Source organism: Xenopus laevis, chromosome 3L, assembly GCF_017654675.1.
Source record: "Xenopus laevis strain J_2021 chromosome 3L, Xenopus_laevis_v10.1, whole genome shotgun sequence".
Lineage (NCBI taxonomy): Eukaryota > Metazoa > Chordata > Amphibia > Anura > Pipidae > Xenopus > Xenopus laevis.
The window spans coordinates 15,228,048-15,251,142 of record NC_054375.1 but is presented as its reverse complement, the minus strand read 5'-3'; the positions used below and the strand labels follow the sequence as shown (position 1 = coordinate 15,251,142).

At 43.0% G+C, this 23,095-nt stretch overlaps 1 protein-coding gene across 7 annotated transcripts; it reads left to right on the top strand.

The window, feature by feature from the left end:
- The first annotated feature begins 52 nt into the window (after positions 1-52).
- Positions 53-14,961, top strand: LOC108704568 (histone-lysine N-methyltransferase set-1-like). Of its 7 annotated transcripts, XM_041585975.1 has the most exons (6): positions 53-901; positions 1,002-1,289; positions 1,508-1,612; positions 3,056-3,106; positions 13,903-14,097; positions 14,189-14,961. In XM_041585975.1, exons 1-5 carry the CDS (start codon positions 888-890, stop codon positions 13,937-13,939), a joined length of 495 nt encoding a protein of 164 aa, XP_041441909.1. In that variant the 5' UTR covers positions 53-887; the 3' UTR covers positions 13,940-14,097; positions 14,189-14,961. The 7 variants fall into 7 exon arrangements, 2 of the variants coding, with proteins under 2 accessions (XP_041441909.1, XP_041441908.1); XR_005966194.1 differs by lacking the exons at positions 53-901; positions 1,002-1,289; positions 1,508-1,612 and having other exon boundaries at positions 2,880-12,946; positions 12,998-14,097; XR_005966196.1 differs by lacking the exons at positions 53-901; positions 1,002-1,289; positions 1,508-1,612 and having other exon boundaries at positions 2,881-10,082; positions 10,672-14,097.
- The last annotated feature ends 8,134 nt before the right edge of the window (positions 14,962-23,095 follow it).

Here is a 23,095-nt window from a genome sequence, read left to right as displayed (position 1 = left end):
ACAATAGTGAGTCAGTCACAACAGTGTGGCTGGTACTGCCAGCCATATCCAAGCTAAACAGTGGTTAGCAGTCCACAAACTGTATACCTCCTAGCTGCTCACCTGGTTTGTCGGGGGAGGGGGGCTTGCTGGCTGGCAGGAGCTGAACAGTGGCTTGTGCTTAGTTTGAGCTGTATGTTAGCATAGATGATAGATAGATAGATAGATATACACACAAATATTTTTAACCTATATTCCCTGCCTTGTAAATTGTGGGGGTACAATCAACATGCTTCTTTCAGGAGTCTAGGGAATTATGCAAATTTGCCTAATCTATTTTGTCACCTGAATTGGGGAATTAGTGTCACAACATTCCTTTGCAGCTTATGACATATCACTTTCTGCTGGTAGGCTAGACCTTTGATGCCATGCTATTAGAATTGTTGGGAGTTAGGCCCACAAACTTCACACCTTATGACATGGTTCCTTCTACTGATAGGTTAAACCACTGATGCCAAGGTGTTAGAATTCTTGGGAGTAAGGTATAAAATGAGGACCTTGGGCAAATAGAAATCAGAACTCTCCTGATCATGCTAGCTGCTTGACCAAGCTTGATTTGGGACCTTTGACTTCTGTTGCCACTTACTGTGGAAAATTGTTGCACCTTATAATTTCTGCCTGTTTTTCTCCTGCATTGACAATTAACAGTTGTTTATTTCTTTAGAATATAAGTCAGAACTCTCCTGATTGTGCTAGCTGCTTGACCAAGCTTGATTTGGGACCTTTGACTTTTGTTGCCACTTACTGTAGAAAATTGTTGCACCTTTTAATTTCTGCCTGTTTTTCTCCTGTATTGACAATTAACAGTTGTTTATTTCTTTAGTAGCAGAAAAGGAACAATCTTTGCAATGGCATCTGATGGGTAAGTGGCTGTAGTATCTGACTTGTCGGCTAGTATACAAAAAATTGAGCTTCATCACAACATTGAACATCTTTGCTTACATCACATTCACTTTTTCCAGAAAGAACAGAATGCAGTTGGCCTGCAAATACTGCATGAAAATCACAGACCATCTGTCTGGACATCTCCGTAAGGTCTGCAGGAAAGGAGCGAATGAGGCAGAGATTGTGGCCCTTGTCGAGGAGTCAAGGGTCAAAATGAGGATGTTGGTGAGGAACCTCAGTGTTGTACATTACAAGCAGCTGAAGGCTGGAGCTGATTCAGATCGATCCCTGCATTTCTTTGTCAATTTTCTGGAGTCCAATGGATGTTTAGTTTGTGAAAAGCCATCACACACAGACACAGAGAGGTAAGCACTCCATAATGCTTGATCAACATATTATTTGAGAGTGTAATAAAGGTGGAGCAGCCTTGCTATATTTGCATGGTTGATAGAAGTAGGATATATGTATTAAAATGCTTATGTGTATATAGTTTAGCATTCTTTGCCCACATGTATATTGTTTGCACAAATTGTAATTGTGAATATGGCATGATGGATGCTTACAGTTTTGCTTTATGTTACAGAACCTCAGCTGAAGAAGTGGAGAATCCAGTGCAGGATGCTGTTGAGGAAGAAGAGGATACCTATGAAGAAGAAATGGATACAGAGCATCCGTTTCTTATGCTAAGGTAAAAGACCTAAGTAGAGTCTGTTTATGACGCTTATGACTAGCTGCATTTTATATCTCATTGTAATTGGCATTCACAGATATTGTAGGGGTCATACAATGTGTCCACATATGTACATGCTAGTGTTCCCTCACGGTTTCTAAGATCTCTCCCATTAAGCACCAGCCATTTGAGCTAGAATCACCAAATGTTCAGGACTAACACTCTTTACCCTCCCCAACATTCCTGCTGAGTTTTGGGATCCTGGCAACTTGGGGTGCACCGTTTTGGGGTGCAGCATCTATGTCTGGTTATGACCCCTTAAACCCTCAACCACAAGTGTTACCAGCAAAAAAATTCAGTAAAAGCAATCTAGTCCTCCATAAGCATGCCTGCCCAATTTTGGGCTCCTGTGATTTTGGGGTGATCCGTTTTGGGGTTCAGAATTTGAATTGAAATGGCCGCTAGAAGAAATGAGGGATCGTCTTCTAAATTGGTGTGGTGGCACATCATGACATGCTTTATCACTTGAGCAATTTTCATCTTTCTATCTGTTTATTGGTAGTGTTACAACAGCTTGAGTACAAAGACAAAGAACACTTTGATGCATAAGAAGCATATGATCTGTAGCATAGGGGTAAGACACATCTTGTGACAGGATACATAGCTTATCAATAAGTAGTAACAGTTGCAGAGAAGAAACAACATGTTATGCTCAGAACAGCACATATATTAATTGTGTAGCATTGTGTAACATAAAGGTAACCCTTCAATCCCCTCTTTGATCATATCATGATCATCATGAAAATCATAATACACAAATACAAAACTAATAATCAGTTGACGTGGAAATTTTTCATATTTCGCCATATGGCCGCCACCGATGCGGGATAAGTGTCTTAACGACCGACATTTGCACAGTCGCCCGATCATTTCGATTCCCATCCGATTTGTGTTCATCAGGCATGACTGCAGCATGCCGGGTGTGGCTCCGGTTGGGATTGAGGAATACGAACCACTGAACAAAGGTGTACTTTTACAAGATCAGTACAAGCCATGCTAAAATCACTGTGTCTGTGTATATGTATATTACCGGGGGAAGTGCCTTTTGTCCTGGTGTCTTTTGTTTGCCTAGGGCAGTCTACCTTCCCCCCCCCTCTTCTATGTGTGCTGGTTCCACCAATTGATTCATAGCATAACATGCTCATTGATTGGATATATTGTAAGACCACCTTTTGTCTTGGTGTATAATAAACCACTGGCCATTGTAGAGGGAGGCAGAATACTGGACCCCAGCTAAGAACGACTGCTGTGACGTTATTTCTGGGGGATTGCGCAACATCCCCACACGATACATCAAGGTTTCTGGATCGATTGTCCATTAAGGCAAAAGATCATTTAAGTCTACCACAACAGATGGCGAGCCTAATGCAGGTGGTTCAATTTTTCCCTTAATTTTAGCAGAATTAAAAGGGTCCATATTTTATTTCCGGCAGCAAAAAGGCCGGCATTTAGGTAAGACATTTTTGTTTTGATACTCTCATATTTGAGAAAGTTTTGGCTGTCTGCAAATTGATTTGTGGTCTCTAGGCTGCTGGAATCAGGTAAAAATCTACCAAAAGAACCTTTTGGGTGTATGTGTGGTGTTTTTCAGTATTAACTGCCCAGGTACTGGTTGGGGCATATCTGCATAACTGCTGTGGGGTTTTATTCATTGATTTATTTTTTTAACCATAAGGGACTGTTATTGCCCCTGCTGGAGGATCTGTGAGTGATTCAGACCAGTGGAGGGAGTTTCTGTGTATGCCGGGTGGTTGTAGGATAATCTTGTAGCAGGCAGATATGGCCAACAGTATCTAGAGGGGATTTAGAATCATTGTTTTTTTCATTTGTGTTTGTTTTCTGTCTGTCTACTAAGTGGTGTTTGTTTTAAAATTGCGACTCTATAGGTTTCATCCTTGAGAAAATCTTTTGTTTGGGAGGATTGTATTGCTTTTATTATTACAAGTTTCAATATTGGAGGTTGGGTAACAATCCGACCAATCTAAATTACAAACCAAGTTTCTGGCCCTTGCTGAGCGCTGAACAGGGGGAGCCTATGCCATTTTGAAATAGCACATGTGCCAGTGGCCATTTTGTCTTTAAGCACATGTGCCAGCGGCCATGTTGTCTTAGTTTTTGAAAAGGTATATTGGGCTATTGGTGGGAGGCACATCCCCTGCATATAACCCTAACAGTTGTTCTATTGTATATAATAGATTTTCATCTTTACATTTCATAACAGCAAAGTTCTCTTTGAACTTTTTGGAACATTTTTTACATTTTTGTTATACCTCTCTGCTGTTCCCTGCAGTCTATTGACTCCTACTTCCTCCAGGATAGGGGTTTTTCCTAAGGAAGAGACCATCACATGGTGTTGTAATTGTCCTTTTGTGTGAGTGAAGGAAGAGTGTTGCATGATTTACAACATAAGGCTATTTGTTAACTAGCTGTTTCTCTTTTTATACTCCTTGGTTTCCTGCTCTTTCTCTCTTTATTTTCCTCTCTTTATCTCCATTTCTCTCTTTTAAAACACTTTTGCTTACCCTCTCTCTCTCTCTCTGTCTATGACTACCACACTAACTCTTTACCTTGCTTTTGGCTAGCCATCTTTTCTGTTTTAATCTATTCTCAACCCAACCCATTCTCTGTAGGTTTGGTTGGAAGACATCTTTTCCGTCATTGGAAGTCTGGTAGTATAAGATAGCTGCTGTCTGCTTATGAAAGTTGCTGTTAGGAAGGAAATTCCTGTTAATTACGTCCATAAGGACTGTGCTGCGAAGTCGGACTGTATAGGGCGAAAACACAGTGAACTGGTTAGCTTTTTGTGAGGAGAAAAAGTGGGCCAAGCCTACTCGGGTTCATCAATTGTCGCGTGAGCTTTGTTCTCTTTTCTCTTCCCCTCGAGGTCCATCGTAAGGGTGGAAGGTGTCCGTGGTTCGTACCAAAGCCCGGGGTGGAGTTTGTGGGGAAATTATTGAGGACTGTTCCCTTTCTTGTTCGCTTTCTTGACTTTTCGTCACTGAGTGACCAGGTGTCCGCGGTTCGTACCGGAAGCTTGGGGGACGGAACTTGGGGAGGTGAACTGGGGTGGGGTTTCTCTGTTTCTATCTGTTTTTCTAGCCACTTTCTCTCAAAACCTATTGGCCTGACTGGGGTGACCAGGTGTCCGTGGTTCGTACCGGAATCCCTAAGAAGGTTCAACTATATCTCCCTTGTTCTCACTTCCTGTCGCTCCCTCTCACTTGCTGTCAACACTCCAGGCATTGGGGACTCTTATCCTGCAGTCAGGGCACTGTTTTGAGCCAATTTAGCACGAGGGATAGGGAAGGTGTCCGTGGTTCGTACCTGTCCGGATCCCTCGGCCGCTGATCCTTCTCTCTGAGTGGGCTAAGGTGGATAATGTCCGTGGTTCGTATTTGAAGCCATAGAGCTACTCAGAGGACGAACAGGTAAGGATCGACGGCGGTCTGCGCGGTGGACGTAGACACTGTAGGTGGACGCATCTACTTGGAAAAAGCTTGAGACTCGAGTATTGGTGTAGGGAAATCTAGGGAACAGAAGGGTACCACTTCTGAGTTCAGGACGGCTCAGCAGCACATGAAATCCACATATGGAGGAGGGACTGTTAAGCCCCTCAAAGATTGGCACAAATGGTCTTCAGGTTTAGAATGGTCCATCCCTAAGGAGGGGACATTTGAGGTCTGGATCTGGGAAAAGTTCGTCCGTGAGTTCCACTCCAGACTCCAAACACATGGGTCTTTAGAGAAGGCCAATTTGTGGTTACAGGAATCTACCAAGCCTTAGCAGCAGGGCATTCAAAAGTCTCAGACAGTAAGGTCAAACATAATCATGTACTTCCGTCCAGCCAGAACTGCAGAAAGCAATAATGAGAAGGACGAGACAGAGCTGCAAACAGGTTTAAATTTGCTGGCAACACAGGTCATCTCAACAGCCTCAGCTCATCTGTCTCCATCACCATCCCCACATCCGGAATCTGCAAAAGATGCCTCTGACAAAACGGATTACTGCCGCCTTGGAAAATCCGATTTGGTCACCTTATGTGAAGCCAAAGGTATCTCTATAATAGACAAATCCAAATTAGAATGCATAGAGGCCTTGGAAAGGGATGACTTCCAACAGGGCCCTGAGGGGGATAACAGGCGCTATGGGGGGGCAAGGAATTCTGTAAGCAACTGACATACAAAATGCCCACTATGTATAGTGTTGTGCCCCCGTTCCAGTTATGACAGCGATCCAGGGCCCAGATGAGGATGCCTCGGTCTATTGGCAGAGGTTAAAACAAGGGGTAACAGATGCAGGGTTTGAGCCAGGTCCAGATGCCCCAGAGAACACCCAGTCAGTATCGCCCATCCATCTAATGTTAAAGGCTAAATTTCTGGCTGGATTGGTGCCTAAGCTAAGAGATAGGCTAATGGTTGCACGACCAGAGGCCCATTCTATGAGTTTCCACTCCCTTATGGCAACAATCCAGGCCATAGAACTGGACCTGCATGCCAGGAAAGAGGCCAAGTCGGCCAAAATCATGGCAGCTCTTGAGCTAATAGCCCAGGACCACCTTCCCTATACTAGGAAAAAGAAACTCACCAAACGTACTAATATAACTTGTTTTAATTGCTAAATTGGACATTTAGCGCGCCACTGTCCAGAAAATGAGGACAAGAAAGAACAAAATTCTCCTAGTCCTTATAAAGTTGTTCCTGACCGGCCTCATGCACATAACCCAAACCCGGGGAAATCTTACCGTAGTACGGAGGGCCCCCCGGGAACCTACCATTTCATACCAGACCCTGAAACAGTTAAAACCTTCGGAGCTGCTACACAGTCCCATAGCTTCGCCCACTAGGGGAAAGGCAAACCGGTGTCGGCCCATTTCAATCTATTTCTTGAGGAATTGCTATATCCTCTGTCCTGCCTCATCGACACCGGCGCAGCCAGGACTGTTCTAAAAACACAAGATCTAAAAGGCAGGATTCCACTCTCTGGCAACACAACCCCCACCATTGGGCTTACAGGTCATCCAGTGACTCTTAGGGAGACGAAACCATTGTACTGCAGGTTAGGTCAACACACCGAAGCAGTCAGATCTCTATTAGTTTCAGATGATGTCCCTATCAACCTATTGGGAGCAGACATTCTGTCGGAGATTCAGGCCAACATCACTTATACCCCAGAGGGTGTTGTGGTAACTAGTGCACTCACAGACGAGTTGCTGTGTGCAGTGGTGGCAGTCCCGTATACTGGAGAACCTGGTACACATTTGTCCCTGGATGTTCTAGCTGAGATAGACCCTAAGGTTTGGGCGGTTGACAAATATGATGTCGGCTTGCTGCCAGCACCTCCAACCACTATAGCGCAGATGGACAGTCTCAAGATCCAGATTGAGAGATATCTCCAAATCGAGGTCTTAACCCCAACACAATCACCCTGTAATACACCTTTATTTCCAGTGGCAAAAAAATCAGCCAAGGATCAGGAAGTCACTTACCGACTGGTCCATGATAACAAAATCATAGTCAGTGAAGCCTCGTTAGTGCCTAATCCTCACACATTACTTGCGTCCATTCCTCCTAAAGCTTCGTACTTTAGTATTATCAACTTGTCTAATGCCTTCTTTTCTGTTCCACTAGATCCACAGTGTCAATACATCTTTGCTTTTTCGTTCCAGGGTAGACATGGACCCGGTTCCATGACTAACCCATCGGAATATAGTTGCAAGCTAAAGGTGGTATTAGACCAGTGGGTGCCAGAGGATCCGGAGGTCGCACTGTTACAATATGTGGACGATCTATTAGTTTGTTGCCCGGACAAGGATTCATGCTATAGACACACTATCTCGCTACTGAACCATCTGGCATCCACTGGGAATAAGGCTAGCAAGGAAAAATTGCAGTTTTGTAAGGAGAAGGTTATTTTTCTAGGCCTCTGTATCTCAAAAGGGACCCAACACCTGACAACACAACAGATACAGACTCTCAAAGACTTCACCCGACCTCGTAATGCCCGACAGTTGAGAGCCCTTCTAGGTCTGATCAATTACAGCAGAGATTGGATACATAATATTTCATTCAGAATGGGTCCTCTCTATACTTTGTGTTATTACAGAAAGTTGGTGACATAGTTTTAGATTCCCCTCTAACCTTTCTCATCCCACACTCTGTCCAAGAGATTCTCAACCAGGTCCAGACCAAACATCTTTCAGCAGCACGTCTGACCAAATCTGAAGTGACTCTCCTTACCCCTACTAACCTCACACTGAGACGATGTACAATCCTCAATCCCGCATCTCTTCTCCCGACCCATTCTGACTCGGAAGAAGAGGGGGGGACAAAGGGATTGTGACTGACTCTAACCCAACCATGACAGAACCAACAGACAATCACAACTGTCTTGAACTCATGGAACCCGAGACAGAAGCAGTACAACATCCACCTCCCTTAAGGTCGCAGAACGTGATGGGTGGATCCACGCCAGCCACTGCAAGAAGCTGCTGGACTATCAAGTGCAATGATCAGGTGCATTGTTTCTATATACACTTGTTGTTTAATGTATTTTGGATACTGTTATGAGGAGTCCCATCCGAATTTACTGTTCAAGATGCATTTACAATTAGCAAAGACAGCAAATAGGTCCAACTGCTGCGTGTGCTCCAAGCCCCCTCCAAGCCAGAGCATCCCGGCGATGGCGGCAGTACATGCCCTTTATGACATCAGGGTGGGCATGAGAAAATTTAGTCCTTCAGGTAGATCAGCGGAACGCCATCTGTCCATAGAATTTAATCAGACATTCTTAGATGGTAATGTCACCTATGGTCTTGATGTCAGCCCCGAGGCTTGTACTAGACTTAGCAGACCCATGTGGGTATCCGGTCAATTAGGCCAGCCCGGGATTTGTTTTAATATCAGCTCTGGTTTTGGAGCCAAGTCCCTGGGGAGGACCGAATGCCCATCTGGGATAACCATCCAGATCGACCATAGAATCCCTGACGGTAACAACCTAACCACCAGACATGATTATGTCTGCTGGGGGGGAGGGTGTGACATTCAGGAGGGTGCAGCAATCGCATTATCCATCCAGTTGTTGCGCAATGCCCGTAACTGTAACCCCAATGACCTTTGTGTCTCATTAACTGGGCCCTATTAATTTTTGTGCGGCCAGGCTGCCTATAGAGTCGTTCCCCCGAATACTAGAGGGTCATGCTCCTTAGTCAGGTTAGTCCCTGCCTCCTACATTGACGACGGTCACAAGGACTTGAGGATGCAGAGAAGGGTAAGTGTGGAAAGAAGGACCAGGAGAGAGCTATTCTCCGCAGGGGACCGTGCATGGGCATGGTTTCTGGCATGGACCGGATGGGGTATAGAACTTATGAAGCGGCTAAATAATTTTTCCATCATAATGGACGAGATGTTTAACGAGACAGTCGAAGCCATGAGAGAAATTTCTTCTGAACAACGACAGCTGAAGACCCTTATGCTTCAGGAGAAAATGGCTCTCGACTATCTTTTAGCATCAAAGGGGGGATTCTGTGAGTTCATCGGGGAGGATTGCTGTACCTGGGTGGAAGATACTGGGGACAAGGTTCAGGCCCATCTTGACAAGGTGAAAGCATTACAGGGACAAGCATGCGCTATTGCAGAGGAGGGTTGGAACCCCTTTAAAGGTTTAGGGGGCTTCGGTGATATGTTGTTTTCTATTAGATCATGGCTTAAAGAAGTTGGAGTGTATGTCCTGATGCTGCTCTTTCTTTTCCTCCTCTATGTGATGTCGAGAATGACCTGTTGTTTGGTGAACCAAGTTGCAAGGAGCCGTGCAGAGGACCATGTGATGATTCCATAAAGAGCCATTGCCTGAAGCATCCGGAACCCTTTACCTCAGGAAGATCAGCACAGGAAGAACCACCACCTTTTTTTTACAAACTATGGACTGTCCCTAAAAGAACTGACTTCTTCCCTTCTTGGAGACTTTTTTTTGGGCTGTTCTTCTCAAAGAAGACATAAGGAAAGTAATCCTGTACCCAGGGGAAAAAGTGCAGCCCCTAAATTATGCAAGAGCTGTAAAATCTAATACAGGGGTGTGCACCCAGGGGCCCCAGCGGTAGGTCAAGCTGGCCGTATGGGTCAAGGTGGTCCCCCAAGGCGGAGTAGGGTCTACCCAGCGGATCCTGGCAGGCGCAGGAATGCAGTCCATCTCAGGTGGGTGGGGGAAGGTTCACCACCGGACACAAGAATAGTTATGGACAGAATATTAGATATGGGGTTTACAGCAGAGGATTTGAATTGTTTTGTTCACAATGCGGTGTTCAGGGACTACTCTAAGTTTTCTCAGGCCGCAGGAATTGGACAAATTATGGTCATCCTTTAAGCAGTTGGAGTTGGTCGGTGGTTTTGCTGGGTTTGAGGCAGTTGCGGTGTCCAGGCCCTCTGTTGTGAAGGTGAATATCATCCTCAAAAATGAGTCGATTCCTCCCTCAGACTAGAAAGTATGGCTTGGCAGGTACGGGAAAGTGGTGGAGGAAAAAGATTTCGGGTATCGGGGCATTTGGATGGGAGGTTGGTGGGCAAAGATGCTTCTCAAGGTGATAGGGCACGTTACGCAGCACATCCCCAATTCCGCATACATCGGCAGAGACCTAGTCTGCTGCTCATACCCGGGCCAGCCTAGGGAGTGCTGGAAATGTGGGTCAACGAGACATTTGAGCATAAGTTGCGATGTGCTCAAGTGTGCCATGTGCCTTGATGTAGGCCACGTGGCTAAAATGTGTCCCAAGAGCATACGCTGTAATCTGTGCGGTGAGCTTGGCCATGCTTATGGCTCTTGCCCCTCATCATGGCATAAGATTGATGAGGAGTTTTGCACTCAAGGGGATGATGCCCAGATAGAGGATATTGATAGATCAGTTGAGGTGGTGGAAGAAACGCAATTGTCCCTTGAGTCAGGGTCTGAGGGAGGAGAGGAAGACTCTGAGCCACTTTTTGTCACCCCTGTGCCCCTTCTCTCTCCCCCAATTTCTTCTTTTCCAGGTCGGGACCCTGTTAGGGTGCCTCAAAGGGGAAGTGGAGGAGGAAGCCAAATAAGAAGGCCTGTGCCCCAATGGAAAGGAGGGCCTCAGGGTCTCTCAAGATCTGGACCCTCTAGGTCTGAGGTAAATAAGGAAAAGAAAAAGGTTGCAGGTAAACCTGGTTCCTTCACAGCGGCAAACTCCCAGTCTAAGGAAAGAATTAGGAGTGGAGAGAGAAATGCAAAAATTCCTTTAGGAGACTGGGTCAGAGTAAAAAAAAAAAGGGGAGCCTAGACCCCTTAAAAGGTGATGAGGCCTGCAGGAGGAGGGAGGCAGCCTCATCAATTGACACTTCTAACAGGTATGGGCTCTTGTCGTGGGGAGAGAGGGTGGAGATAGAGGAAGAGGGTCAAGGCGAGATTCAGGAGGAACTGAGACATATAGGCATGGACGATGTCGACTCCTGTGCGCCAGTCTCCTGATTCTGAAGATATAGATCCGATGGTGGCAGAGGGTATGCCCTCGGGCATGTCTGCAAAACGGGAATGCTCAGAGGATGACAGTAGGACAAAGAAGGGCGGAAGCTGCTGCATCTTTGACCCTCTAAATGGCAGTAACCCCTCCAATTAGCCTCGTGACCATTAATGTTGCGAGTGTGAAGTCTATAAGTGCTAGAGACACGCCCATATTTTTTCTCTCCCGAGTTGAGGCAGATGTTTTATTTTTGCAAGAGACCAGATTGTATCATCTGCCTGAACTTCATCAGGCAAAAAAGCAGTGGGTCTGTGGGCCCTCTTTCTGGTCTCTTGCGGCCGAGCCTTATAGTGGAGTGGCGGTCCTTTTTAAGACCAACAATGTTACTGTGAAACGGATGGTTGAGGTAGAGCAGGGGAGATGTATGGTTTTAGACATCCTGTTGAATGAGCAAAATCTTCGCCTCATAAATGTGTATGGTCCACAGACCAAAGTGTAAGCCTCACCAGGAAGATTATATGTATATAATATTTTATGTGTGAATATAATGTCAAATGTTAATGTTAAAGAGACAGGTAAAAGGACATGCTGGGACAGGGAGTTGCCAAAACAGTGATCTGATAACACTGCAGTCTCTAGGATCAAAACAATAGTCACAGACAAAGACAGACCCAGGAAAGAGCCTGAGGTGTCATGGTATTCAAGATAAACAGTTGGGCCTGAGGATGTGATATGTGACTTAACAGTTTCGTCATAATGTGTAAATGAAGGCTAACTACACGTTCTCGTAATAGTATGCAAAGAGCCTGTTGTAAAAACATGTTGTGAGATCAAGCGATTACAGGATCTCAAAGGCCTTCCTTTACATATGGTGCGGGAAAGTTATGTCATCTGAGCTTCTGTTTAGCCAGTTGTCATGTGGGGGGTGAGGCTCTAAAAACAGTATAAAAGATGTGTCCAAAGTACAGTCTGGAGGTCTTTTTTTTGGAACAGACCTCTGTGTACAGGCGTCCACCTCTGAACAGAAACTCTGCAGGCCCAGAGACTGACGTGCTGTCCAAGGACTGGTAACTATCTCAGTGTCTCTTTGTCATTGACAGTTATTACTTGTGTGTGTGTGTGGTTATAGGTGTAAGAGGGTTTAGAGCATATTGTTTGAAATAGTTGTAACCTTTTTCTCCTTGTTTACATACTGTAGCTATTGATTTATTTTTTTTTGTTTAAGTTAGAGTTGTTGATTTGTCTCATCGGTTGTTTTTATATGCATTGCAAATATTCTGAATTATAGATTGTTGGTTTTTTCTTGTACCTTTCCTTATGTGCATATTATGGCTTATTATTTTCTGTAATTGTGCAAGTGTGTTTTGATTTTATACATAAATCTTCTTTTCAGTAATACAGTTGGTTGAATGTCATTTCTTTGCCAAACCTCCCCGTTAGAACCTACAGTTATTGTATTATTATGGACTAATATTAATGTTTCATATTAATATTGATATTGTCCATAAGAATATCTTACAAAAGGGGCGAGGAAGGAGCTCTTTAACAGGATCAAGCCATTTCTTTTTACAGCCCAGCAGGTCATTTTTGGCGGTGATTTTAACACTGTCTAGGCCCATGGATAGGGGAGGAGCAGCCGGCCTGTTGGGTTATGATAGTATCTCCCTGAATAGTATAGTTAGGGAAGCAGGGTTGGAGGATGTGCACATTCGACACAGCCCCAACCATACTGGTTTCACCTTTTTTAGGGGTACATGTAGAAGCAGAATAGATAGTTTTTTGTTAAAGAGGGCTCTGTGGTGTAGCCTCCTGAGGTGATTCAGGTGGAGTTCTCTGATCACTGTATGGTGAGGGTGTTTCTAAATGTCTCTCAGGCGGCTCAGAGGGGTAAAGAGCTTTGGCGCCTAAATTTGGCCCTCTTGGTGAAGGAATCTGTCAAGCAATCCTTTTTGGACTTCTTTCAAGCCCAGAAGTCTTTAGTGGGGTTTTGCAACACTAAAGCGGAGTGGTGGGAGATGGTCAAGAAGAGGGCAGTAAAACTCTCTTGAGGCCTAGTAAATAAGATCCAGATTGATAAAGAACGTGTCTACCTATCTCTGAGGAGAAAATTGGGCAGATTTGGGTCTGATGGAGAAGCAGTTGGGGAGGTTGCTAAAGTTTGGGCCTTGATGAGAGAATATCATTATGACAGATTGTCTTCCTTGGTTCAGGAAAGGGATTATGGGAAATACCACTTGCCTGACCCTTTTCAGAATTGCCAGGAAGCTTCTGCGCGCAAGTCTGCACAGGGCTTGCGAAATAAGGATGGGGTGCTGGTGACTTCGGCCACTGGCATTCTCGGAATTGTTAAAGATTATTATACTGTTCTCTTAAAGGGGCAAGAACTTTCCGGATCTGAAATGTCTTCTTTTCTAGGTGGAACCCCAGGAATTGGAGATGTGAGTGGTACCCTTGATGAGCTGGACAGTGAGATAATGGTGGATGAGGTCAGGAAGGCTGTTGATAGTCTAAATTTAAAGAAGACTCCAGGGTCTGACGGCTTAACAGCTGAATTTTATAAGGAGTTTGTAGACCTCTTGGCTCCCCATCTCCTAGAGGTATTCAATTATTCCCTGGGCGAGGGTCTACTCCCTCCCTCTATGAGATGCTCGGCCCTTATCTTGCTGTCCAAGGGCCTGGATCAGACTAAGGATAAGAACTGGCGCCCCATAGCCATTCTCAATACATATAGGAAGATTTTGGCAAAGGTCATGTTTAATCACCTTTTTTTATTTTTAAGAGAGGCTACTGTCCCCCTCGCAGCATTGCACGGTTGAAGGCCGAAGCGGTTTTTCAGAAAACATGTTTAAAGTGGAACTTGACTCCAAAGGGCCAACGGTGAAGCAGTGCCAGGTGGTTTCAGAAATGTGCGGAAAAAACTGCTATGACAGATGGAGGAGGCAGTAGACAAAATGCCACATGGATGTCGTTATTGGTAAGTATCACACATGCATCTTTTGTGTCGTTTTCCAATTGTTTTTTTTTTTTTCTGCAGTGGTACAAACATTTTTTGTTTTAAATTTCAGCACATTACAAGCACGAAAAGCCCACCCTGAGCCAAGTCAATGACTACCTTGGGCTACAAGGGTGGGTTAAGAATGTTCCAAGCGTGGAGGAGATCCTGCTGCACTGGGAGGCTAGGGAACAGCCAAGAAGAGAGGACAACGACGGAAAAATTCAAAGTTTGATCAAAACACAGCAGTGGCCAGGATTAGCCATTATAGATGACCCAGACAAAGGGCAAAAAGTGGTGACCCTCAAGGCTTTTCAAAAGGGTGACTATATTTGTGACTATCATGGCCAGGTTATTTCTGCAAAGGAAGGGGAACAGCTAATGAGGTCCGTGGAGCAGTGTGAAATGGGCTACCCGTATTTCTTCATGGACAGAAAGAATAAAAGATGCTGCGTCGATGCCCAGAATGTTCCCTGCCACAGTGAACTAGCAACCACTTATGGGAGGAAAATTAACCATTCCCGTAAAAGGCCAAACCTTAAACCCACAATGAAGTATTTTGCCAATGACTCCAGGCCTCACATACTGTTTTAAGCAAAGAAGAACATCGAAGTGGGTACAGAAATCTTGTTTGACTATGGGGTCACAAGAAAATCATTTTCCGGGGAGGGGCAGAACTACCCTGGATTGAGGAGTAGTTCCCCTACGAATACACTTTTCTTACAGATATGGACTTGCATTGATGTATGCTTCTATGCTGCAATCTTTAAATCTTGAACTATTTAAATAAACTGTTTTTATTTGTATTGCACTGGAGTTATACCCAATAAATTGTATTTATTCAGAGTTCAACAGGTCTGTGTCCTTCATTTGCTAATGAGGCAGGCACACGCTAGTCAGAGGAGCCACTAGGAGGTATTCAGCCTGAGGGCAGCCAAAGAGGAGCTAAACACAGCTATCTGAACCCTAGTACTGACTGTTCCCTCACACTGCTTCAATAGGCACTTCCAAAGCGTATGGCTTCCCCTTTGAGGGCTTCTGTAGGCCCTAACTAGTTAGAGGATCAGCTAGGAGGTATGCAGCCTTAGGACAGCCACAGAGGAGCTAAACTCAGCTATCTGAGCCCTAGTACTTAGCGTTCCCTCTCACTGCTTCAATAGGCACTTACAAAGCATATAGCTGCCCCTTTGAGGACTTCTGCAGGCCCTAGCATTCCAGTGCATAGAGGACAGCCTTAGATTGCCAGAACTGCTAGTCTTTGGTCTAAATTGGTTTAAAAACAGCTTTGGCTGCCCGTTTATGTCCACCTTATGTGTGGCTCATGGATAAAAAAAGGTTGGGGACCTCTGCATCAGATACCGTGGCAATCTATTGGTCTGACCCACAGGACACATTTCTGAACTAAAGTAAACAAGTAGATAGGCAAATCTGTGTAATCTGACTATATTGCAGCTGGCTTGAAAAAAAACAAAACAGATCTTGAATCAACTAAAACAAAGAGGACACAATAAGAAACCCCCTATCTTGGTCATTTCCATGGTGGATATTTCACAATATTTCTCAACTGTACTGCCAGGGTCTTATTGGGAAGAATATTGGGCTGAGTTATATTTACAAGAACAGAGAGGTGATGGTAGCGAATAGTTAATATATAGCTGAGAGTTCTTGCGTAAATCTAATCTGTGCTCTGGTGTGTTCTGTCCCCTGCCACTTATTACTATAGTATAGGCATCTCAGAGAATTGATTGGCGGGGGTTGGCAGGTCCTGGAAGCACTGGATCAAGGATCTAGTTCTCATGGCATCATGAAGCCGTGGCCTATCCTGCATATTCTGACTCATGCGGGAGATCATGCGCGTTAACAGTTGGAGCTTTTGTGTTTTGGCAGGGGGGAAGCAGCAGACAGCAAAGTTGTAGCATTTCAATTGCAACTCTCTCCAAGTGTGGCTGCAACAAACTCTGAGCCAGTGCTGTTGGGGAAGTCGTATGTAGAGTTTTTGCACACTGCCACTTATTCCTCTAGTATAGGCATCTCAGAGAATTGAGAGTGTTTTTTGTCACTCCCCCCCCAACACTTCAGTTCGGAGGTGCAGAGCAGGGCTTGTTTAACTACTGACTTGTTCCGGTTTCAATTCACACTATTTCTTGCAGCTAGCTGCAGCATGATTGGCAGTTTAGCTGTGTGGGATGAAGTCAAACATACTCTAGCCAATGGGATTATTCCCTGTGAAGAATGAGGGGTGGAGCCCAAAACTCAGATTGTGTCAACTCCCCAAACAGTTCAGATGCTGAGTGACTGACCTCGGAGACACAGCAAGTTTCTTACCAGTGCTGATTTTCTTGCATTCATTTGCCTTTCATTTTGCATCTTTTTAATGAATTCTGTGAAGTCTCTTTTCATTCCTGGCTTACCATGCAGAGTTCTGCGAAGTGAGGCAAGACGTATCATGTCTTGCTCTCTGTTGGAAGGTAATTTACATCTTGGTATACGAAAAGGCAATGGAGCGACCCAGCTGTGGCTGTCATCTTGATGGGTGTCTTTGTCCATGATCTGAAGAAACGCTTGATCTTCTATGGATAGAGCTTGCTTGTCATCATCTTTTGATTTTTGAAACGCTTTGAAACGCTGTTGTCCCCAGCTTATCAGTCTCTGGATTGAAGCTGATGTCTTCTTGGCTGCACAAGGAAGAGTCACTGAAACACGTTAGGTTATCAAAACTTTCTTTGACTGTGAGCCTGTTCTGACATGGGTTCAATGAGGTGGTACGTCCATTTGGTAACACAGACGTTCTTAAAGTACTGACGCTATTAGTCTGGTGTGTAGATCCCAGGCAAACTTCTCCTACTATTACCCATCCTAATTCAAGTCTCTGTGCATAAGGGGCATTAAAGGGACCATTGATTTTCTCATGCACCTTTTGTGCTTGTAAAATGTCTCTTCCTAAGAGTAAAAGTATGGAGGCCTCAGGATCAATAGCTGGTATGAGGTTAGCAATTGAACGGAGATGGAGATGATAATAAGCTACTTCTGGAGAAGTGATTTCTTCCTTGTCATCTGGTAACATGTCACATTCTATTAATGCAGGTAAAGGGAGCTGTGTTTTTCTGTCAAAGGATTCAACAATAAAGTTTGCGGCTCTTCTGCCTGCAGTTGCTGTCATGCCTGCACAAGTCTTTAAAGTGTATGGAGCTACAGTAGTTGTAATGTTGAAAATGTTGAAAAAGTCTGACTTTGCAAGAGATCGGTTGCTTTGCTCATCGAGAACTGCGTACATTGGCACTGCTTGCTCTCTTTGTCCAGAGGGGAACACGGTCACTAAACATATTTTAGAGCATGATCGAAAGCTCTTACCTGTGCCACAGATTTCAGTGCACTTGGACATTACTGGAGGAGATGACCTGTCACTAAGCTTCCTGCCGTGATCTGTCTCTGCTTGTACAGTCTCTGCTGGTGGCGCAGGTGAGTCAGGGTGTAAGGCTGTAATGTGTTTCTCACTGCCACATTCTGAGCACTTCACTGATATTTTACAGTCTCTGGCTATGTGTTTGGTGGATTCACAGCACTTGAAGCAGATGCCGTTCTGTCTGATAAAATACATTCTTTCACCAATAGGTTTGCCTCTGAATCCTTTGCACTTTTTTAAAGGATGGGGCTTTCGGTGAATTGGACATTGTCTATCAGGGCTCTCTATACGGCCCTCCTTGCTGCAGGTTTGAGAGTGTGAGGTTCCCGTAGGGATGAATGTTTTGTGTGTGGATACAGAGGTCTTACCGTGGTGTCTGGAAGGCCTTTCAGGTTTAGGCGGTTGATCGCTGTTGCTGTAAAAGGTAAAGCTGGGGTCGTTCTTCATCTGTGCTTGCCGCTGCACAAACCTGGAAAACACGAAGAAATGGGGAAAATCTTCTCCTGTTTCTGTTTTATACTTAGTTCCAACAGATGCCCACTTTAATTGCATGTGGTATGGTAGTTTCTCCACTGTGGGATTAAGACCAATAGCATTGTCTAAGTATGTTAGACCTCTCAGATATCCTTCTTCTTTAGCACACTCTATCTCCAGAAGAAGATCTCCCAGTTTTTTGGTATCTTTATTGGTCATCTTGGGGAAGGCCTCCAAGCTTTTTTTGTAATGTTGGCTGAATTACTTCAGGTGAGCCATATTTTTTCTCTAGTCTTTGCCAAGCCATATCAAGTCCTGATGAAGGGTTAAACAAATGCACCCTGCGCATACTTTTTGCATGTTCGGCCGACTCAGTACCTAGCCATTTTATCATCAGGTCAAGCATCTCTGAGGCTGAAAAGTTCAAATCTCTGGTTGCATTCAGGAAGGAGGACTTCCAAACCCAGTCATTTTCAGGGGAGTCCTCAAACTTGATGAAGCTTGAGTTAACTGCTTCTTTGCGTAGCAGATATTTAGTGAGATCTTGTATGCATTGTTGCTCAGGCGCACAATCTTTAGGCTGAGGCAATGGGAATCTCTGAATTCTGTCTCTAGAGTATTCTGCTGGATATTCTCTAGCTGGTTTGATGTTACTGCAGCGTTGCTTTGGTGTACTTGTAACTGCTGCCGGCTTAGGTACGTATACTTCTGCTGGCTTAGGCCTGTATACTTACGCTGGCTCAGTTTTAATCGATCGTTCAGTAGTTGGCATACTAGTAAACCACTGAACATACTCGCTTGCACGTTCTGCAGAGGAAAGAGGTTTTTCTGGCACTTCTGGACCTTCATGGGTTCCCTCACTCTCTGATGAATATGTTTCTAGGTAGGCCGCAGCTTCAGCTGCTGCTGCTGTGGCAGCTTCTCTCGGACTACAGAATTTGCAGTTCTGCCATTTCTCGTTCTCTTTCTGCTTTTTCTCGTTTCACACTAGCCTGCTTTTCTACGATTGTTCTTTTCACACTAGCTTCTTTTTCTGCAAAGGCTAGCTGTACAGGTGTGGCCTCTGCCTTCGCTCGTGCTTTGAGTGCTAGGGAACTTGCTGAAGACATCTTGCTAGACCTAGACGATTTTGATGCATGTGACCATAACTCATCTTGCTGGGCGCTAGCTTTCTCCCTGCCATGCTGTCTCATGGGGGGGCCCATCCTCAGGCATATACTTCTTCCCTGATCTCAGACTCTTGTTTGGAATGCAGTCACTTCCATATGCAGGTCTGCTGCAACCGTCTTTTTACTGTACTGTTTTCACACTATACTGTGCCTTTGCGTAATATAGGTTAACCAGCCAGCTTAACACACTCCACATAAGACTCAGCAAAGAATACTCAGAATGCTCTGTGAGCTGAATAAACTTGAATGCTTTATCCTTATAGGAGTTCTTTGTAAAACTGTAAAACAAAATAATAACATTACATCACAACCTGTACAGCATATACACACATGTAAACACAAAGGAAACATATCATCTTACTTACAGACGGTTATGTAACCAGGGGCCTGTGTAAAAGTGAAAAATCCTAAGGCGGTCTGTCCCTCTGCTTGTGAGCAGCCTGTGTGTGCTCAAAATGGATTCTCCTCTACTTCCTGTGAACTTTAGTGGGAAGGCTTAACCTTGAATAAGATTCTAATTAACATGTGGGTAGCTATCCTAAAAGGGTTCACTAGGTGAATTACAATGCCATCAGATAAGGTATATTCTATCCTCATAAATGGTGAGTTCTGATGTCATCAGTTATAAACGGCGAGTTCTGATGTAATTTCTGTCACATGACTCACTGAAATTTGTGTATTATAATAAATAAAGTACCCCCAGTTGTAAAATATGAGGATATTAGAAGTTACCTTGGAGTTCCAAGACCTGTATAAAAACACTCGGCCTTTCACCCTCATGTTTTTATATGGTCATGAAACTCCTCTGTAACTTATAATATCCTTATATTTTACAAGGGGGGGTACTTTATTCAATAAATAAATATAAATATATATATATATATATATATATATATATATATGTGTGTGTGTGTGTGTGTGTGTGTGTGTGTGTGTGTGTGTGTGTGTGTGTGTATGTACAAAACTAGTTTGAACGTTTCAAGATATGTTTGTTTCATTCTTAGTTTCAGTCATCTCTGTACAATCAACATGCTCTGTCTGCTTGCCACCTTTACACTAGATTTATGATATGTCCCCTTCTGCTAGTGAAGCCAGTTGCCATTGTGCTTAACCACTTGACTCCAGACAAGTCCAGGGAATTAGGCTACATACCTACATACATTATAACCTTATCTGACAATGGTACCAAATGTAGACCTGTATTACACCTCTCATGCCAAGTAGTAAGAAATGCTGGGTGTTTACTATCAGAACTTTTTAACTTTTAGCTTGGTAAATGCTTATTCCAATAATGATTACAGACCAACAAAGTTGTTCTTTTAACAAATTTTTTTCATTCATAAATGTACAGATATTATGCTGTATATGTTTGTATGTGTATGCATCTACAGTAAACAGGGGAAAGCCTTAGATAGGCCAGGCCAAATTGGTAATGTGAGAAATGGCAAGTTTGACATATGTTTATTAAAGTCCAGATAGGGGTATTGGGTAGAGGCTCTGGCCTAGCCACTCGCCAGTGAAATGGTCAAAAATAAATGGAAAGCCAATACCTTGTCTGCTACAAATGGGTGAATCCCAAACTTTATTCCATGGTGCTCACAACACTTCAATGTTCAAACGTTTCGGGACCGCATGGCCCTTCCTCAGTGACAATTAGCATAAGAAATTGTACAACTTTTATAGGCAAAACCAGTGTGACCCCTAGTGGTGGTCACCTCAAATGTGCATATAAAAACATTTTTAACCATTTAATAAACATATTGTTAAGAACATACATGTGTACATCATATTATATAATACAAAATATGTGCTATTATTTTACCTTTGCTAATAAAGAATTCATGTAAATAACTATCTTGATCTGACAACTCATGTAAATTGCTTAATATATTTGTAAAGTGCTTCATATTCCACCTGTAATAAATACAATAAAATCCAATCAATACATAATATTTAAAAATAGTTACTCACTGACTGAAAAAAAGAATCAGGAGGGTATGAGGGATGTTTTTACCTTATTTGAAAAGTGCGAAGTTCTACTTTGATGCTGCAAAACATATTAACAACAAATATGTTATTACACTTGTATCCAAACTCATGGTCAGTACATTTTATAAAATAATTTTTTTACATCATGTTATTGTTTATAAAAAACAATTCAAACCCCAATTCTCATTCAACCCTTTCGGGGATAAGGTATCTAGCTTCCAAATCCAGAAGCACTCTCGTTGAAGCTTTTTATCAATATTTGCATAATTCGTTTTAACTTCTTCTAAAACCTGCCATCTTAATTGGGCTACATTATGTTTACATTCCGCCCAATGTTGGCTAACAGAGGTGGCCTTAGTATGCAGGTTACGTATTGAGCTGCGATGTTCATTTATACACACCCTTACCATTCTATTGGTTTTTCCTACGTAACCTTTCCCACATGGGCATTTTAGATAGTACATAACATTTTTTGACATGCAAGTATAGTAACCTTTCAATTTAATTTTTGTGCCCTGTGTAGAATGCAACACCGTGTCTCCTTTTATGATACTGTTACAGTTTTGGCAAGACATACATGGAAAGGTACCCACTACTGGCTTACCCATAAATCTCTGTTTAACGGTTGAGGGTTGTTTCAAATCTGTATGCACCAAAAAATTGTTAACATTTTCCCCTCTTTTATACGCAAATAGTGGGGTAATCTTTAAATACCTTAGCTGTACTTGGATCTGTCATTAATATCGGCCAATATTTTCTCACCATTTTCTGCACTCGTTTAGAGTGTATATCAAAAGTGGTGACAAAAGGTATTCTGTCTATGGTCTTTTCATTATTCTTATTGGTCAATTAAGTTTCTCGTGGTAACTCATCTACCTCTTTCTCTGCCTTCTATAACATTGTTTTAGGATAACATTTGTCTTTAAACATATTCAACATTTTTGTTTTGCTCTTTACATAGTCCCCATGTGCAGAGGTAATCCGTTTACACTTAATCAATTGACTTTTAGGTAGACCTGCAATCGTATTTGGGGAATGAAAACTGTTATACCGAAGCATGCCATTCTTATCCACACTTTTTCTATAAAGTTTGGTAGTTAAATTTACCTTTTCCCTCCTCACTTGTATGTCCAGAAATTCTATTTGTCTTTTATCAAAATGGAGCACAAATTTAATGGTATTGTGGGTCCTGTTTATATAATCTGTGAACTGCAACAAGTTCTCCTTTGGCCCCTTCCATACAAAAAATATATCGTCCACATAACGACAATACCATAAAATGAACATCGCAGCTCAATATGTAACCTGCATACTAAGGCCACCTCTGTTAGCCAACATTGGGTGGAATGTAAACATAATGTAGCCCAATTAAGATGGCAGGTTTTAGAAGAAGTTAAAACGAATTATGCAAATATTGATAAAAGCTTCTTCAACCAGAGTGCTTCTGGATTTGGAAGCTAGATACCTTATCCCCGAAAGGGTTGAATGAGAATTGGGGTTTGAATTGTTTTTATAAACAATAACATGGTGTAAAAAAATTATTTTATAAAATGTACTGACCATGAGTTTGGATACAAGTGTAAAAACATTTGTTGTTAATATGTTTTGCAGCATCAAAGTAGAACTTCGCACTTTTCAAATAAGGTAGAAACATCCCTCATACCCTCCTGATTCTTTTTTTCAGTCAGTGAGTAACTATTTTTAAATATTATGTATTGATTGGATTTTATTGTATTTATTACAGGTGGAATATGAAGCACTTTACAAATATATGAAGCACTTTACATGTGTTGTCAGATCAAGATCGTTATTTACATGAATTCTTTATTGGCAAAGATAAAATAATAGCACGTATTTTGTATTATATAATATGATGTACACATGTATGTTCTTAACAATATGTTTATTAAATGGCTAAAAATGTTTTTATATGCACATTTGAGAT